The sequence below is a fragment of the Benincasa hispida genome, chromosome 1, assembly GCF_027475165.1.
Source record: "Benincasa hispida cultivar pf3 chromosome 1, pf3_genome.v1.1, whole genome shotgun sequence".
Classification (NCBI taxonomy): domain Eukaryota; kingdom Viridiplantae; phylum Streptophyta; class Magnoliopsida; order Cucurbitales; family Cucurbitaceae; genus Benincasa; species Benincasa hispida.
This window is the reverse complement of record NC_143478.1, coordinates 60,950,599-60,971,636: the sequence shown is the minus strand read 5'-3', so window position 1 is coordinate 60,971,636 and position 21,038 is coordinate 60,950,599. Positions and strand designations below refer to the sequence as shown.

General features: G+C 32.5%; 2 protein-coding genes across 2 annotated transcripts; both read left to right on the top strand.

Annotated features, from left to right (window-relative positions):
• The first annotated feature begins 16,004 nt into the window (after positions 1-16,004).
• LOC120078158 (uncharacterized) lies at positions 16,005-16,379 on the top strand. The gene has a single exon (XM_039032384.1). It carries the CDS (start codon positions 16,005-16,007, stop codon positions 16,377-16,379), a length of 375 nt encoding a protein of 124 aa, XP_038888312.1.
• A 192-nt stretch (positions 16,380-16,571) lies between these two features.
• On the top strand, positions 16,572-20,008 carry LOC150038594 (uncharacterized). The gene is made up of 8 exons (XM_090313767.1): positions 16,572-16,688; positions 16,844-16,922; positions 17,043-17,161; positions 17,228-17,393; positions 17,524-17,609; positions 17,763-18,063; positions 18,140-18,701; positions 19,564-20,008. The coding sequence occupies exons 1-8, from the start codon at positions 16,572-16,574 to the stop codon at positions 20,006-20,008; spliced, it is 1,875 nt and encodes a 624-aa protein (XP_090169893.1).
• Positions 20,009-21,038: the final 1,030 nt, after the last annotated feature.

Below are 21,038 nucleotides of genomic sequence, written 5' to 3'. Positions count from 1 at the left end.
CCTGTCTTTATTTACTTTCTTGTTGTTTAACTTTATTTGGTTAGGAAGATTATATCTATCTTGTTTGGATATTTGTCTAGATGAATTTCCATTCATGTTTTTTAAAAGTGTTGTTATATAGCTAGATCAATGGTATATAAATAAGAACAATATGATATCTAATCAATGGATATGTGATGCATTGAATGAAAACAAATTAAAGCAAATTAGTGATCATATCGATTTAGGTAGATTCAAAAGTAGAATATATCATACCATTGTTATACGAGACAAAGAGTGGCTCATTGTTGTTTAATTAACCCATACATATCATGTTTGTACATTGAATTATACATCACTTTAATTCTTAGTAAAAAAGGGTGGGTTGGTCTGCATGAGCTTTAGCTTAGTGATGTTATTGTTAATTGCGACAGGTTTAGGTGGGTTGGGCCTAAATCATATTATTTAACCACTAAAGCAAAGCTTAATTAATTAGGGGTTAAATCAAAATAATAATGGGTAGCTTTTTTAGGCTTGTAATGAAAAGGTGTGTGAGAATAATAGCTTGGTTGGTATAGTGCTGGCAAATTGGTCCCATTGATGACTTGTATTTCTTTTTAGGGAAAAAATTGAAAACCTAAAGGAAGGGGGTGACCTACATGTATAGTTCACACCATTGCCAAAAGGCTGAATCAAAGGATTCTTGTAGGCCAAACCAAAATCCTTTGTTCAAATCAATGGTCTGTATTTTTCTTGTTATTTGCAAACCCCAGCTGTTTCTTGTTAAAAATTAATGTTGATAAGGTTTTGCCTGTTCTGTAATGATTGCTCCTATGTCATTGTTTTGGCCCTTCATATGTGTGTTTGGCTTTGAAACAAGTTAGGTTAAATTTTATATGTTTCTTGTATTAAAAATCATGAATAATAATGAGTTCAAATTATAGTAATTAAAGTCATTGTTAGTATGCAAGTTTGATTCTATTTAATTTTATGTTTTAGATTCACTTATTGAATCAAGGAGAGAATGAATTAGAATTGAATTCATTATCATCTAAATGAAAAATGTTCTTAGGAGTAACATTATAGGACATATTTTGTGGTCCATTTAGATTGAATGCAGTAGCATAATCTTTAAAGATATGGCCAAAAATCAAGATCTTCTTTAGAGGATATCATCTCATTAGTTACAAATTAGGATACTAAATTAAAGTTAGTTCATTATCTAGCATTTTACTAAATTAAAAAGTTTTCTCTAGCCGCTCCTTTGAATTTGGAAATTTTCTATATTACGAGAGTATGAAAATTTTATTGCGTGTCATGTTAACATGTTTTTAAAAAAATAATAGGGTCCACTAGTATTAATGTGTGGTCCACTAAAGTCTAACATTTATGAAGACACAAAATCAATCTGGCGAAAATGACAAGTTTAAATTATAATAATTAATTAAACACATGTATTTAGTAAGTTGATTCTTATTTTATCTTTTAGATTCACTTAATTAATCTTTTGGAAATTAAAATGGGTAGAAAAAAATATAAGAGTATTTGCAAATATAATAATGGTTTTCTAAAATTGCAAATGTGGCAAAAAAAAATTTAAACCAAATTCTCAGTGTTTTTTTTTTCTTTTCACGATTTTACCCTTATTTATATATCAGCAAGTGTATCTGATATACTTTATATTTTGGCATATCAGTTAACTAATATGTATATTATAATTTATTTGGTAGATCAATTAATTGATATGCTTTATTTAAATAATATAATTTATAAAAGTGTCTAATATACATTGTGTTATCGTTAACATTGTTTGCTTGATTATGATAAATATTATTTTTTTAATCATTTTTCATATTGATATACAGTTATTTTTTTCATTTTATTAGTTCAAATTTGATGTTGATGGTATATGTTAAATGCATTAATTTTATCAAGTGATATATCAAATGTAAATCATACTATTCTTTTCAATTTTTTTTATAAGTTATATTTAAATTATAACATAGATGCATCAATAGTATGTTAATAGTAATTGAAAATTAATTTCATGTACATTTTTAGTGTATGAATAGTATATCAGTATTTTATTGGTGTATTAGTATATCAATACTCATTCAAAATTCAATATCAAATATATATATTATTAGTGGATTAGTAGTTATAGTTAAATGCTTATTCAAATTTCATCTAATGTATAAATTAGTATATCTATATTGTATCAATGCTCATAAAAAAACTAATTTCAAGTATATCATTAGTATATCAGTAATATATGAACATTTCTTTTAAATAAAATTTTAAGTATAACATTAGTGTATTAGTATTATGTCAACATTAACTCATAATTCATATCAAGTATAAAACATTGGTATATCATTAGTATATTATTATGCATTTGTTCAAGAATATCAATTATTTATCGACCCATGTTCAAAATTAAATTTCAAGTGTAATATTGGTGTATACCAATAGCTTATCAACATTCATTCAAAATGATTACTAACATATAACAGACTGAACCATTATAAGTTGATTATAATTTATTAAAAAAATAGTATTCTATAATAGACGAATACAAATTGAAATTAAGTAAGACGAATAATAGTAAATGAACAAGCATTTCTTGACGGATAAATATGGTTTATGAATGATACATTTAATATATCTATTGTATAACTTATATACTTTATCTTTGATATATTAGATGACGGATATACCATATATAAAGTACATTATAAGTTGATACATTAATAAGAGTAAATTTGGAATAATAAAAACAGAAATATGCTTTTATGTTTTTTTTTTATTTTTGCTATATTTATAAATTTTAAAAAACCATTATTCAATTATAAGTTTAAAAATGTTTTTTTTTTTTTTTTTTTTTACTATTCTTGCAAGTGCCCCTTCAAATCTTAAGGAAATTATTATACATTGAAAAATCCTGAAAATATTGACACTTTATAGCAAAAAGTTTCAAAAAATGAATTTATATAATATAAAATATTATATTTTGTAAAAAAATATAACTTTTTTAAAATGTAGTTCTACAATTTAAATTTTCAAATTCAAAATTTGGATACCCTAGAAGTATGAAAAAAAATCATAATTTCCACTATTTAGAAGACAAGAGAATCCAAAAACAATTTCAAAAACAAATTTCCTAAATATATATTCAATGAATCAATAAGATTAAGCGGTCCTTTTACTTATAAAAAAGTATTTAAAAATATTTACACTTTATACTAAAAAGTTCTAAAAGTACTATCATTTTTTGTATTTGGAATTTATTATATCTTCCAAAATCCATAAAATATCAGAATTTGGCAAGTAGAAGATGAATTACATGGACACTTAGAATGAGTATCTATAGAATATATGGATAATACTTTAGAAAATGGGGGCATGGTCAATGGACACTAAATATGTCCATCTAATTTACATCTATTTTTTATAATATCTATAATGAACTGATATTTTAAAAAAAAAAAATATTGGATCCCTTATTTTAAAGGATTGGTTGCATAAATAGCAACCATGTCCTAAATATTAGCAAGTGTAGTACAAGGATAAAAATAAATATGGAATATTCAGATCTATAGCACTAGTTACATTTTCATTTGGGAAGATAACAAAATACGGAATTGTTTTGAATTATAGCAAATTGATTGGTCGTAGATTTGATAATAAATAGAATCCAACTTACAAAAAAATTGGGATTCTGTTAGTTTGTATCTTAAATTTTGATCTTCATATATGAATTTATCTAATTATTTCCTTTGATCCACATTTTTTTTCTTTTGTAAATTTTAGAGAGCTTATTTTCAAATATTAAGTAATCTCAAATTATCTAATTATTTTTTTCATTTTTCCTTCTTTTAACGTATGTCTTTTTCTAGTTTTAATATTTTATAGCTATCTTATTTGTTTGGTTTTTCAATATCTATTTTAGTTTGAACTCTTTAAACGCCTATTTTTAATTGAAATTTTGATATTTTTCAAATTGATTTTCATATTTTTTTGTTGTTTTTTTCCGATCGATTTTAAATAAAAATTCATAACCTTTTTTTGTATTTTATTTATCTAAATCAATTCAAATATTTGTTATTTTTTCAATTTTTTCCAAATAAGCATCCATAACCTTTTGTTGTTTTATCGTTTAACTTTTTTTCATCTTACTATCCTTTCAACCACCTTGTAGAGAGCACCGTCAATTTTCTCTTAAACAACTTCTTGAAGAATAGTGAAGCTTGATTGAAGAAGAATTCAATTGAAAATGGAGGTTTAGGAGTTAACTGAGGATCCTAACTTCAGATTCTATATCGTCCCATCTTTATAAACGTCCTAACCAATGCTAATACTGCCATGGACCATCCTTATATTCAAAATATCATTCAAAATACACATAATTTTGTTTAAATTTTGCAATGTCGCATCCTTTATATTATACTATTGGTTTATCTATGATCTTATTATTTCAGATTTTTTAAGACTTTTCCTTTTCAAAAGAAAAAAGAAAATTATGGAGAAGAACTACACTATAATTAATTTTTTCTTCCAACCAATATTAATTTGCAATTGAGAGTCTTTCCAACTTTGGAGTTTGAATGAGATTCTTGTGTTTGAAGCTTGAAGAATTGTAGTGTAATTAGTTCTTTCATTATACCAATAGTCAGAAATTTTGTTGGGTTATTAGACCGGTCTTTTATTTTGAAATGTTTATATCACATTTTAGTTTATTATGTGGTTGGACTATATCTTACTATCTTTTAATAAAATCTATTTTATATATCAATAAAATCTAGACGGTTATGATTTTAAAAAATATGTATTTTTGGAATAAATTAATTGTATATATTATTTAGAGTATTTTTGTAATCTAATAATTAATAATTAATTAAATTCAAATTTGTTTTGCATAACCTAAAAATATCTTGCTGTTTTCCAAAATCAAACCTAAAAAAAATATTATTTCTCTTGTTAGCTCTGCAAATATAGTAGATTTGATATAAAATTAGAGTTAGATATTTGAAAAGACCGAAAAGCTCAATCTAATAGCCCACGATCTTAAGCTTCTTCAATTATATAGCTCAGCCCAACAACCCAATCGAAAAGGATCACTGATTCAAATGTCAAATCTTTAGCTTCATTGATTTTAGATGAAACGAAAATCCCAAATGCAACTCTTCAGCTTCTTCACCAAATAAACTAAAAATCCAAAATCACCAAACGGTTGATCTTCAGTTTTCGCTCCAAAATCACCATGGCTCAGTGCTTCTTTCCAAATGCAACAGTTCATCTTCTTTCCCAAATGATACGTCTCACTAATTTAGGGGATTTTCAATCCATTCATCTTCTTCCTTCATCGTGGAATCGATTCACTTTGTTTAGAACATTGTTAGGCTAGATAATAATATATGATATGTGACATTATAATCATGTGTTAATCTTGTGCGTAGATTGGCAGTTGTTTAGAACAGTTTACAACATTGTTGATTGACTTAATTCAAGAATGAAATCGATTAGTAACGTAGGATATCAAAGTCAATATTTTTGAGTGAAATCCCCTAGACTTAATGTAGATGTTAGTTTTATGGATACTATCAAACTCAATTAATCAAGTATCTAGTTTAATTAAGAATTTATTTAATCTTGTTTCTGAAAAACCAGAAAACCTCTCCTCCAATTTCCCTAAGTTCAAGCTTATTTTGAGTCCCAAAACTCAATCTGAATAGTAGGGAAGTTGTAGTAGTGGTCCACGACTTCAATTGGAGAAGATTGCAGCTCAAATTCGTGTTTGAAGAGGATCTTCAAAGGTTTGTAATGAAACTCTCTTGATACCCCATGAACATTCTTATTTTGATGTTAAAATTGAGGAATTAGAATGCTTAATGATCCTGTTTTCAACCAACAAGTTGATTGCAAGAAAATTAAATTGCAATAAAATAAATGGAGCAAAATGAATGTTGTGATAATCTATAAAAAAATACCTAGCTTGGGTTATTGCAGAATTTCCCTATTCAATAAACTCAATAATTGTATTCTCATAACCTGATTTAATATTGTTTATACTTAACCAAATTAATTAGAAAGCTAATTAATCTTCCTAATTAACTAATTAGTCCAAAGTGAATTGATGAAAAACATGTGAATCCAAATTGTCCCAATTGCATTAAGATCTAAGGCAAAGTTAAGTTGAATATTCAATTTTCAAGCGCCTAATTAAATATTGATTCGATTAAATCCTAAGTTGATTAGATTAATGATTATCGTTATCGACCCACAAGCTAACCTAACCTATCGATTCTTGCATATTAACATAAAATTATAAAGGAACTCTAAATAGAGATCCAGTGAGCTGAAACGGACAGTTCCAAATTTCATTGAGAAAGAACACAAACAATTACAATCTAAAAGAAGAGATTATGCACGAGTAAATTACAACATGCTTCTTTAATTAAACAAGGGATAGAGTATGCAAACCTTTGAAGAACTCTTTCTTCAAGTATCCCTCGATCATTGAGCAACTCATTCAACAGCGTGAACTCGAACGCAATGATCAGAACAACCAAGAGCACGAACTAAAGAACCCTCGATCCTCAAACGATACAAGAACACCACCACAAGAGTTAACTTTTCTCAATATGAGAATCCAAGAGTTGTGGGCTCTATGTGACTTTGGATAGAGGAATGAAAGAGGTAAACAATCGAGTAGACGATCGAGTAAGTAGGAGAAGGAAGAAGTCTATCGTATAGACTTGATACTCGATCGTGTAGTAAGAAGAAGCCTATCGTATAGACTTGCTACTCGATCATGTAACAACAAGTAACTATCGTATAGTAAACTCGATACTTGATCGTTTAGTATGTAAGATGCTACCGTTTAGTAAAACTCTTTTACTCGATAGTCTTTATTTTTGTGAGACTGATTCAATGAATCATCAACAGTATGTAAGATGCTACCGTTTAGTAAAACTCTTTTACTCAATAGTCTTTCTTTTTGTGAGACTGATTCAATGAATCATCAACTTCTGATTTTGGAAAACCATTTTCCTTTTTATCCCACGGCTACCATAACCGTGCATAACCTCCCACTCAAGTTAGTTATTAAAGAAAAAGAATAATTAATTATCATATAATTAATATATTATAAATAAATATAATAACCAACTTATCATATTATATTTATAACCTATAATTTTAATATTTCATCATATGAAACATATAAACCATAGTTCTTTTTCTATTTTATGGTATTTAATATAAATCATATTTATATTAATTCCTCCAATTATTATGTATCAAATACATCCTATCAATTATATCACTTATAATTGAATCAATTTAATTATATCATATATTCAAATTTCCTCTTGTTAATTTGAACACTTCAAACTAACCCAAAATCTGATTCTCAGCTTGAAACCATTGAGCTACCAAGGGGACCTTATGGACCGTAGTTTGAAGCTCTAACAATAGGTGAAAAATTGACTAAACTCTTTAATCATGAGATCCACCATCCGTTAATTGTTGATCACTCTACTAAAGACTGACAGCTACACTCTTCGCACTAGATATATTTTTGTGTCCATATAACCAATCAACAATGTGATGACCCTTCACAAATTGCTCGTAAGTACAGCTGGGCCAATTTACTATTTTACTTTTGTAGTTACATATAATTCCTTAAGTACCACTGATTTCTCTAATGAACAATAAGTCATAGTCCTACTAAGTATCTCTTCCCAAGAGAGGGTGTGACCACTATGTTCAAGACCTAGAATCAGCCCTTAAGGGAGCAATGTATCTACTTACCCCTGCTTTAGGGAATGAGTGAATTTCGTCTTGGATTGAGTAAAAGCTTATAAAATAACACTTATTTTATTAATAATATATGTTTACAAAATATTTACAAACTACGAGACTACCAGGAGATTTAGGACATCAATCCCACCAAATTATATGTGATGTATTATACATTAATCTAAAGCAATAATCATACAATAATATGATCATAGTATACTAAATCATCCAACAAATACAATTAAATTCGGTTCAAACATTCACAAGTACATGAATAGGGAGAAAAATTCTAAAACCTAAGCTAGAATGAGATACTTATTAGGAATGCAATCAAAGTCCCACATTGGTTAGATAAAAGGAGGATCATAGGTATATAAGTGAGGATGACTATCTCCATTGGTATGAGGCCTTTTGGGGTGAAACCAAAAGTAAAGTCATGAGGGTTTATGCTCAAAGTGGACAATATCATACCATTGTGGAGATATTGGAGGGTTATTGTCCCTATGGAATCATGAAATTTGATGGGGAAAATTTTAGGTATTGGAAGATGCAAGTTAAACATTTCTTGACTTACAAGAAATTTCATAAAGCATTAAAGGAAAGACCGAAATATGCAAATGATCGAGTAGCAGTAATAAAAAGTGGAAGAATAGGAATAAGGAGATAGCACAAAAAAAAAAAAAGAAGAGGTAAAGGTAAATTTGGTTGAACCTGAAGAAGTAACGATAAACCTGGTCGAAATTAATGAAGAAATAATTAGTGATGTCTATGCCTGTGTTGAGAGTTATACACAAAGTAGTAATCACTCATCTGAATGGACAATTGATAATGCAACTTCAGTACACATAGCTTCAGATAGGAATCTATTCACATCTTTCACATCAGGACATCATGGTCTAGTGAGGATAAGGAATGAAAAAGTTTCCAAGATCGTTGGGATTGGGAACATTAATTTGAAGACAGAGTTTGGAGAAAAGTTAGTACTATGAGATGTCAGGTTTGTGTCTAAGATGAAATAAATCCCATCTCTATTGGCAAATTGGATGATGAGGGTTACAGGTGTGAGTTTGGCAGTCGCCATCGTAAACTCATGTTGGGATCCCAGGTAGTGGCAGTTGGCCACAGAAATTCTACACTGTACATATACTGATTTAGTGTTGCCAAAGGATCAGAGAGACAGTGGATGCCAGTTAAAGTTGTAAATGATAGGTGTAGAGGTACAATTGAGCCAGTAGCAATGATAGCCAATGTTGATAAGTTAAATCAAGGTTCATCGGTTCAAAAGCAATTGGGAAGTCCAAGGGAGGGAGTTGATGGCTATCATGAATTCTCAATTGTCAGACAATCGAATGAATTGATGAAGTTGCAGGAGCAAATAAGGGCATCAAATTGGAATACCAAAGCAGTTGCTGAGGTCAAGGATAAAGTTTCCAATTTGACAGCAGGCTTGAAGGAAGGCCCATTTGCAGAATGTGTCTTCTTCAAGAACAGGTATTCGGGATTGAAGAAGATGTCAGTTGGTACCACATAACCAAAGTGGGAGTACGTGACTGTCTTTTATGTTTGGGGGACAGTTCTACGTAGCTTTCTTATACCTCGGGGCAAGAACAGATGAGCTACAATTATTTTTCTGATGGTTTCCGTTTTGTTACTTTGCTGATTTTACAGGTTTTATGTTGAACTTTGGAGTTTGCCAAGAAGATCAGATATAATAGTTGTAGTGGGAGTTGAGTCCTAGAGTTTGCCAAGATGGTGAGTTTTTTTGTTGTAGTGGGAGGCAAAATCGTTGTTTTGTCTTTAAGTGGGAGAATGTTGGGATTGTAGAGATAAAACACCATAAAAGCACCCATAATGAAATGGATATATATATATATATATATATATATATATATATGTACATAATTATAATTAATGAATTTTGGCCAAAGTCAAAATTGAAAGGGAAATTTGTTGCCGTGAAGTTGGAAGTTGGGCTTGGCCCATTTACTTTTTACTAAATGGATATTTATGTGGATATAGGAGAGCTATGGCGTAACGGGGGCTGCAAATCAAATAGTAAGATGGAAGATCGAGGTGACGTGCAGCAAAAGCAATTAGTGCATTCCGGGTGTGGCAATGGGAGGAAAAATATATAATTTTTATTTGGTATTTCTCTTTTTTTATTGTTAATTCCAAAATATCGAGTTGTGGTATAGGAAATCAAATAGTTCGTGTTGGGCTATTTGGAAGAGATTTGTAGTATGGGTGTTTTGAATCTTTGCAATCTTCATCATAATAGAACATGCAATTGCAAAACACTAGACGTAGTCCCGAGTTTGGGTGAACCAGAATATTTTCGATGTTGATTCTCTTTTCCCTTTTCTTAATTATTTTTAGTATTTTTATGATTGTTAATTTTTTTTTGGTCTAACCTGTGGAAGTGGGAATTTAGATATAATTTAGTTTCCGCTTTTTATTTATATCTTATTATAAACTCCCAACAAGTGGTATTAGAATCATGCCTCTAAAATCCTGGAGTGTTTAACAAAGATGTATAGTGGAACTTTGTAATCAGAGCCATGCCCCTAAAATCCTCGGGCATTGCACAAAGATGTATAGCAGAAGTTTGGAAGTAGTCATGGTGTGATCCGTGGTTAAACTCTATTGGATAGGCGGTATCCTCGGGTGAAGATGAGTTAGCCTAAATAAAAGTTAAATGGGTGGATGGTTATTTGATGGGAGGCTCGGTAGTCCTTTGTTCGAGGGGAGTATTGTTGGGAATCCAACCAAAGTCCTACATTAGTTAGATAAACGGAGAATCATGGGTATATAAGTAAAGATGACTTTCTCCACTGGTATGAGGACTTTTGGGGAGAAACCAAAAGCAAAGCCATGAAGGTTTATGCCCAAAGTAGACAATATCATACCATTATGGAGATAGTTGGGGTTGTTATCTCTATCAATATCTTAGCTCATAACTGACATTAAGATCAAATAGGGATTGTTCAGATACATGGAAGGATAGAAAACCAGAAGAAAATAGAGAGAAATCATATGTAAATCGGCTGGGATTGGATGTAAGCACCCTAGATGGTCAAATTGTGTTTTTATAAAAATTGGCACGACACCACAAAACTGATGGACATATGTGCGCATTCACATTTGAAGGTTCGCGATGATAGTTGCACTTCATGAGGACATGGGTCTTGGGAAAAAGCATTGAGTGCAGCGCCTAAGCTGCGCCATGCATCAGGGACAAGTTTGAAATTTTGACATTTTCTTTCTCGGTTGATGCATTTGAGCTCCGTTTCTGCCCAATTTTAGCTTCATTTTGTCCCTAACACTTCATTCTACATTTTAGGTGTTCGAAACCTACAAAATTATCAAATAAACACTTAAAATCAAGGAATAATCTCGAATTAAGCGGGACAAGATAGAACATTTTCAATACTATCAAAGCTTGAGAATCCCTCTCAAAGTGAAACTCTAGACTTGTCTAAGTACATCCTCAATACTCATAAAGTACTCTTAAAAAGATGAATAAATGACATACGTTGAAGAATAAAAACAACAGCCACAACCTCACATTGAGGAACAAGACGAATTCGTCCGACACGATACAAGCACTTCCAAAACCCACACGATAAACTTAGAAAGTTGTGACCCTAAAAACCACCACAAAGACACTAAATATCATCTTGATAAGGATACAATTCTTTAAAAGAAAATGGATCATTTACAATCCAAAAACAAATCACAAGTCACCACGTTGTTTGCTAAATTAACGACGAATTTATAAATTATTGACTTTGGGTCCAATTAGAAGTTGACACATGTCCCGAATTGAATTGAAGACAAGTTTCGATGACATCACGCGGATGAATCAGATAAGATTAAATTGATCCAATTTGATATTACTATTTGGGCTTAAAGTCCAAACTACAAAAAAAGTTGAATTGGAGCCAAATTCCAAATCAAGCCCAAAACAACTAAATGGACCTAAGAGTTAAGCCCATGGACCAACCAAGCCCACGAAGCCCACCTGAGAAGTCTATAAATAGAGAAGTTCTCTTCATTTGTAAAGGCAGCATTTTGTATAATCAGAAGACCTGGAGAGAATTCACTAACAAGCAGAGAACTCCCAATACTCTTGAAGCTGAAGCTGCACTCCTATCAGGCAGAAGACCTTTGAAGATACAAATACTCTTCCAAGACTTCTACTTCAAGCTTCCAAGATTCCTGAAGCTACACTCCTATAATGCAGAGGACCTTTGAAGACACAAATACTCTTCCAAGACTTTTACTTCAAGCTTCCAAAACTCCTGAAGCTGCACTCCTATAAGGCAGAAGACCTTTGAAGACACAAATACTCTTCCAAGACTTCTACTTCAAGCTTCCAAGACTCCTAAAGCTGCACTCCTATAAGGCAGAAGACCTTTGAAGACACAAATACTCTTCCAAGACTTCTACTTCAAGCTTCCAAGACTCCTAAAACTGCATTCCTATAAGGCAGAAGACCTTTGAAGACACAAATACTCTTCCAAGACTTCTACTTCAAGCTTCCAAGACTCCTGAAGCTGCACTCCTATAAGACAGAAGACCTTTGAAGACACAAATACTATTCCAAGACTTCTACTTCAAGCTTCCAAGACTTCTACTTTAAGAACGTTCGGTGCTTTCCTTCTCCAAGTCAAGCATATTCACCCAACTGAGAGAGAATCAGAGGATCAAGTATTAGAGATCGAACTACATCGCATCAAATCAACTCCAACATCAACACCAACTCAAGTTCAACTCCACGAAACACATTTCTCCGGAAACCTCGTGTGAACAAGATTGTTGTGTCAAAAAATTTGCAACAGATAAGGAAAAAAATATTTTCCAGAGAAGGATTGTTCAGACTCCCATGAAACTCTTCACAATAGTAACAACAAGCTGCATAAAAAAATAATAATAATAAATAATTAAAAAAAAAAAAAAAACTTAGCCAACATAACTGCAGTAACAAACTCCCCCCTTCGGCTAAATTTTTTTTAAAAGACCGATTGGGCAACTAAAGTAAACATTCAGAACTCGTCATTCAACGTGTAAACCTTGAAATCAACACCTTGATTGGGCAACTAAAGTAAACATTTCATTGAAATCAACACCGTCAATATGTGCATAACCTTGAGCAACCAGACGACTTTATTGAGAGTAACAATTCCATTTACCCAGAACTCGTCATTCAACGTCTCTTTTACATTCTTTTGCTCCACATGAGAAGTGTAATAGATGTTTCTGTCATTTGCAAATAGTCAACTCATTCTTTCTTCCTTTCTTTCTTTTCCAGTGGAAACCCCAACTTCAAGACTTCCTACAATATCAATTGTAAGATGATATTTTTGAATTCTACTAAATAGAGCTTTCTTGTTAATACCACTATCTTCATAATGAGGACTCCCTATCAACTAGAATGTAGCACGAACTTCCAAAGAGATCAAAATATTTGACATTTATTTTCTTCCCCTCTATATTTCATAATTTGTGCAGATCTAACCAAGATGAAGAGCAGTCATGTCATGAATGAGAAGTTGTATCAAGAGTTTCAATCCATAAGTGTAAAGGAAGTTTATTGGTACACAACATGGTTTGAGTCATTTCCTATAAGGCCGTGTTCTTTTTTTCAACAACACCATTTTATTGAGGGGCATTAGGAGAGAAGAATTCATGATGAATCCCTTCAGAAGCACAATATTCAGCAACCTTTGAGTTATCAAACTCTTTACCATGGTCACTTCGACTACTTGATGTTCTTCCCTTACTTTCTCTAGAGTTGGAAACATAAAGTTTGACAAACCTGAAAAATATTAGACTTCTCACGAATGAAATGCACCCACGTGTAACAGGAATAATCATCAACACAAACAATCACATATCATTTTCCACCAAGACTTTCCACTTGAATAGGGCCCATCAAATCCATATGAAACAATTTAACCACCGTATCAGTAGTAAGTTGAGAAAATTTCTTATGAACAACTTTAATTTGTTTTTCCAGCTTGACAGTCATCATAAATAGTACCATTGTCAGAAGAAAGGTTTGGAGTTCCTAATATTGCTTCTTCCACTATAGCCTTTTAAATAGAGCAAAGACTAACATGACCCAGTCTCTTATGCCAAAGAGTAGCTTCATTATTCCTTATAATATTACAAATATTGGATACGACATTAGGAATCTAAAGATAACAGTTATTAGAAGAGCACATATCTGACATGATGAGAGAATTTCCGTTATTTGTTACCAAGCATTTATCTTTAGAAAAATTGACAATGAGACCTTCCTTTCCACAGCAATGACAAACATAATTTTGTTTCCGGGGCGATAGAGGGATAAGGTGAAATCTTCTTTGCCTTGAACATCTATTCTAACATCTGGGAATAATGAGAATTCACATATGTGTTTCTAACAGACAGCGGATCTATTAGATGAGGGTTCAGTATAGGAGCTTGACTTCTTATGAACATGGCTGAAGCCAAGATCTCGTTTATCCCTAGATGCTTGACATAACGACAGAATCTTTTCAAGATCATTAGTCCCACTGTTAAGCATTCAAACTAATTTTGACATGGAGTCAATATCAGACTTGACTGCCTTAACTTCTTTCTTCAACCCTAAAATACTACATACTAATATGTGATTATCATAAAGCAGATTTTCAATTCTCTCCCTCTGTACAACCAAGAATTTGGAGTCTTCAACCCACATTTTAAAGAGCTTGTCATAAGTGGTTGTGCTTGATTCACAAACATAACATCAACTTTGTTATCATCATGCACAACGCTAAAATTCAGATTTTCAAAATCTTCAATAATGACATAAGAGATGCATCCAACAAGACCACAAACTTCTTCATCAGAATCACTACTTGCATCTGATTCATCATCAGATAACGTGGCTGAATATCCCTTATTTTTCCTCCTGAGATAATTTAGACATTTAGAATAAAAATGTTAAAAACCTTTATACCCTCTACATTTAAAACTTTTTCCTTTAGTATTTTGTGAATTGCTTAAGCCTTTCTCACCTTCTTTCTTTCTGCCTTGAAACTTCTGAGATTTGATCATAATGTTATTCACATGTAATGGAACATAATTACCAAAACTCTTATCCAAGTGCTTTATGGCTCAACTAAACTTCCTACTTGATAGAGAAATAAAGTCAATTAAATTGTCTTCAGATTCTTTGTTTTTCACCTTAGGCTGATCTTCACTTACAGTTGACTGTCGAGCTATACCTTTATTATTCTTATGACATTTATCATCGAATGTCATTTCAAATGTGCGGAGAGAACCAATAAGTGCATCAACTTTCATGGTTGTAATATCCTGAGCCTTTTGTATGGTAGTAACTTTCATGTCAAATATTTTGGGTAGTGATCGAAATACTTTCTGAACCAATTTTTCTTCAGAAAATTTCTCTCCAAAAGCTAAGGACTCGTTTGCAATGTCTGACAAATGAACTTTGAAGTCTGTTATACTCTCATATTCCAACATCCTCAAATTTTCGAATTTTGTAGTTATGAGTTAGAGTAGACATTTTTCCTTGGATGTTCCTTCATGAGATACAACTAGAATATCCTAATCCTTCTCAGTGGAGATAAAAATATTTATTAGCTCGAAGATGTTCTTGTCAACACCATTAAAGATAGCATTGAAGGCACAAGAGTTTTCTTGAGGGGCTTCATCCTCAACTTCATTCTAGTCCTTTTCAGGCTTTGGAGCTATCAACAGTAAAACAGTTACATTCTGTTTATTAGCTACAACAATTTATTTGTTACATTATGTTATAACAATTTATTTGTTACATTCTGTTATAACAATTTATTTGTTACAACAGTTAAGATTCTGTTTGAGTTTGTTTACATTTTTCAGCTGTTAGTTAGTCAAGCAAACTAACAAGTTCTTCTATAAAAGGAGCTTGAAGTATGTAAATACAATAAGTGAAAGTAATAAGAAAGTATTTCTACATACCTTTTCTCTCCATTTGTTATGGTATCAGAGCATTTCCACAATAGAGAAAATTAAAAACCCACCCGAAAGCCATTACCCTCGTGCAGTTCTATCATGACGACATCAGAGAGTTCAACATCCGGCAACTCTTCGGAACTCGACGCCCAAATGAATCCCTTCATCCTTCATCATTCAATCATCCCAACCATCAATTTGGTATCTACACCACTTGCAGGATCAAGCAACTACTCTCCATGGAGCAGACAATGAAACTTACATTATCAGGGAAGAACAAGATTGGTTTTATTACTGGAACGATTGAAAAACCATTAGAAGGAAGCTTACAATCAGCATGGAGATGTAATAATGATGTGATAACCTCATGGATTATCAACTCAGTCTCAAAAGAAATTGCTGTCAGCTTAGTTTACAGGGGAAGCGTCAAAGAGATATGGGATGAATTAAAAGAAAGGTACCATCAGTCCAATGGGCCACATATATACCAGTTGAGAAAGGATCTTGCAACTACTACTCAAGGAAACCTTTCAGTGGAAGTATATTACGCAAAAATCACTACGATATGGCAAGAACTTGTTGAATACAGACCAACGGATAAATGTACTTGTTAAGGGTCAAAGAAGATGATAGAATTCTTGAATGCAGAATTTGTAATGACATTCCATATGGGCTTAAACGAGTCATATGCACAAATTCTATTGATCAACCCTCTGCCAACAATAAACAAGGTATTCTCTCTTATCATCCAAGAAGAAAGGTAAAGATCCATTGGATCCACACCTACAATTGAAAGTATAACTCTAATGGCTAATGCTGAGAAAAGATTTACATCTGAGAATCTAAGAAAAAAGATACTCGGCCAGTATGCACTAACTGTGGATATAGAGGTCATATTTCTGACAAATGTTATAGACTACATGGTTATCCACCAGGGCATAGACTAGCAAATAACAATTCAGTCCATCAACAAAGGCCGCAGAACTCTATGCAAACTAGTAATGAAAAGCCATTAGAAGCTTCTAAGAGCAATTAGTCTGCCTTCTTTGCCAGCCTGAATAATGACCAATACTCACAGCTTTTGAACATGCTGCAAACACACTTGAATACTCAACAAATTGATGAAATCCCTAAGACAGATACTACCCACATAGCAGGTACATGTCTTTCTACTTCACTCATCGATTCTTGTTGAATCATTGATTCTAGAGCCTCTTCTCATATATGCCATGATAAATCTATGTTTAAAGAACTACACAACACTCAAAATATGTCAGTTATACTACCAACTAAAGCTCGTTTGAAGGTTAAGTATGTAGGGGACATTCTAATAGCAAAACAGTTGATATTGAAGGATGTTCTATACATTCCTGATTTCAAATACAACCTGCTATCAGTGAGTGCTTTACTTAAGGATGGAAGATATTCTATATCCTTTACTAACACCAATTGTATCATTCAGGACAAGTCAGTTTCGAGAACGATTGGGAGGGCTGAACTAATCAGTGACCTATACTTACTCAAAGTAAATGATGAAAAGAATAAAGACTTATCTATTGAATCTGCTGACTGGCGTATTGGATCTGCTGTGTTTTTGTGTAAAGCTTCTGCAACTACTTGGCATAATCGTATGGGACACCCCTCTATTAGTAGAATAAAAGAATTTTCAAAGATTATAGAGATTTCTGATTTCTCTAATTGTAAACAATACTGTGCATTGTGATATATGGGGTCCTTTTAAAACCCGAACACATGCAGGTCACACATACTTTGCCACCATTGTTGATGATAAATCAAGGTACACATGGATACATCTCTTGAAAAATAAAAGTGACATTCTACAAGTCATTCCCAGTTTCTTCAAACTTGTTGAGACTCAATTCTCAAAGAAAAACAAAATTTTTCGTTCTGATAATGCTCCTGAATTAAATTTCAGAGATTTTTTTGCCAAAACAGGAACTACTCATTAGTTCTCCTGTGCATATACTCCTCAACAGAATTCAGTGGTTGAAAGGAAACATCAACACCTTCTCAACGTTGCAAAAGCCCTAATGTTTCAGTCCAATGTTCCTTTCACTTTTTGGGGAGAGTGCATCCTCACTGCAGCATACTTAATCAACAGAACACCTATGGTTTTACTATCCAACAACACTCCCTATGCTGTTCTATTTAACAAAACTGTTGACTATGGCTTCATAAAGACATTCGGATTCCTTGCCTATGCTTCTACATCAACAGTCAACAAGTCTAAATTTGATCCAAGAGCAAGACCATTTGTCTTCATGGGATATCCATCAGGTATAAAGGGCTATAAGCTATATGATATGACTAAAATGACATTTTTTTATCTCCAGGGATGTCTTATTCTTTGAAGAAAGGTTCCCATTCCAGTCTGTCAAAGAAGACAACAAGCCCATTTCACATGATTTTATTGATCAGTTCGTCATACCAAGCCTACTATTTGATCACTTTGAAAACAAAGGTATTACTGAAAATCTTGTTGTTAATACCTTAGAACGCTTATGTGAGGATAACCACGGTATTGATGATTCAAAACCTCATATTGAAACCTCAGAAGAAACCAATCATACCACCCAAACAACCATTCCCACAGCCCCAAGAAAGTCATCGAGAGCACATTACCCACCCTCCTACCTAAAAGACTTCCACTGTAACCTTACATCCCACAGAAAATCACCCTTTCCTCTTCACAAATACCTCTCATATAATACTTACAACCAAAACCATCAGACATACATCCTAAATGTCACTTCCATCTATGAACCCACCTATTACCTCCAAGCCGTGAACCACCAGATTTGGAAGAAGGCTATGGCAGAGGAAATAGAAGCTATGGAACAAACTAATACATGGACTATTGTCTCTCTTCCAAAGAATCATCATACTGTAGGCAGGAAATGGGTTTACAAAATCAAGTACAAATAAGATGGAACAGTTGACAGATATAAGGCGAGACTTGTAGCAAAAGGCTACAAGCAACAAGAAGGAATAGATTTCTCAGACACCTTCTCACCTGTCGCCAAAATTGTCACTGTTAAATCTTCTTCGCCTTTGCTGCATCCTACTATTGGTCACTCACTCAAATAGACATCAATAATGCCTTCCTAAAAGGTGACTTGTTTGAAGAAGTGCATATGTCTTTGCCATTGGGTTATCAAACCTCACAAGTACCACGGAAAGGTGAGAAACTAGCCTACAAACTTAACAAATCTATATATGGGCTGAAACAAGCCTCGAGACAATGGTTTCTCAAGTTTACAACTGCTCTATCTTTACATGGCTTTCATCAATCCAAGTATGATTATTCTCTTTTTACCCGAGGACATGGACATGATTTTGTAGCATTGTTGGTATATGTAGATGACATATTACTAACCGGACCATCCCCTCAAATAATCAGCTCAGTCAAAGAAGTCCTCAAAGGACATTTCAAACTCAAGGATTTAGGCCATGCGAAATATTTTCTGGGATTAGAATTATCCAGATCTCAACAAGGGATCATGATTTCCTAAAGAAAATATTGCCTCCAAATACTTGAGGATACTGGATTTCTTGAAGCTAAACTAGCTACAACTCCTATGATCCCAATTTGAAACTATCAAAGAATGAATGAGAGCTTCTAAAGGCAGATGACATCACATGTTATATGAGACTGATTGGCAGGCTTATATATCTTCAAATATCTCGGCCAGACATATGTTTTGCTGTTCATCGGCTAAGCCAATTCATCCACAGCCCCACTAAAGCTCACTTCAATGCCACTCATCACTTACTCAGGTACCTAAAACGGTCTCCTGGACAAGGCATTTTAATCAGCCCTATCACTTCCTTTCATTTAAAAGCCTTTGTGGATGCTGATTGGGGATCATGTCTTTATACTAGAAGATCCATTACTGGTTTCTGCATATTCCTAGGGGCATCTATCATATCATGGAAATCAAAGAAACAATCCACCGTTTCTAGATCTTCTGTAGAAGTAGAGTACAGGGCACTAGCCTCAGTTATTAGTGAATTAATGTGCATCTCTCAACTCCTCAAAGATCTTCAGGCTAAGATCTTAAAGCCCACTACTGTATTCTGTGACAATCAAGCTGTTATTGCCATTGCCTCTAATCCAATGTTTCATGAGAGGACAAAACACATAAAAATTGATTGTCATTTCGTTCGGGACAAGATAGCTGATGGGTTCCTTAAGGTTCTCCCTATCCAATTTAGTCAATAACTCGTAGACATATTCACTAAAGCATTGCCTACATCTGTTTTGTCTAAACTAGTATCCAAGTTAGGCATCATTGACATTCATCGTCCAACTTGAGGGAGAGTATCAACAGTAAAACAGTTACATTCTGTTTATTAGTTACAACAATTTATTTGTTACATTATGTTATAACAATTTGTTTGTTACAACAGTTAAGATTTTGTTTGAGTTTGGTTTTGTTTGAGTTTGCTTGTATTTTCTAGCTGTTAGTTAGTCAAGCAAACTAACAAGTTCTTTTATAAAAGGAACTTGAAGTACGTAAATACAATAAGTGAAAGTAATAAGAAAGTATTTCCACATACCTTTTCTCTCCATTTGTTAGGAGCATTCCCAACATTTGGAACAACAATCTGCAGTGGGGTTCATCTAGTTACTACAACTTTTCATGTTTTTTCATCAATGAATTTGAGGAAAGCAATCATTTGAACCTTATCAAGGAATGAGAGACGAATATTAGATCCACCTTCTTTGATTGATTCTATTTAAAGAATCACGGATCAAAACATCAAAAAATAAGATCTGCTCTGATACAATTGAAATTTAGGTGAATCTAACGAATGACTACACAAATCAAAGTAAATATCACAATCTTGTTAAATTTATAATATTGGTCGTAGGAATACTATTTCCCTTGATAGATAAGGAGGAAGGAGGGTTTGGTTCATTTATTGTAGTTTTGAATTTTCAAAAGATATATTCTATTCTCTAAATTCTAAGAAGATACTAGATGGTTTTGGTTTTTACCTTTATTTTTAAGTTTAAGTGTTAATTCAGTCTGTGTTATTTTGAATTTGGTTCATTTTGAACTCTGTAAATTCAAAATATTCATTTTAGTTTTTAGGCTTTCAATTTTGATTCATTTTTGTTTTTATACTTTTAAAAAGTGATCACAAAGATCGAAATAGAAATTTTAAAAGTATAATCGACCTAATAAAGTATAGTGATTTACGTAGTAATTACATCATGTTTCTGACATATAGTTAATATAGTTTCA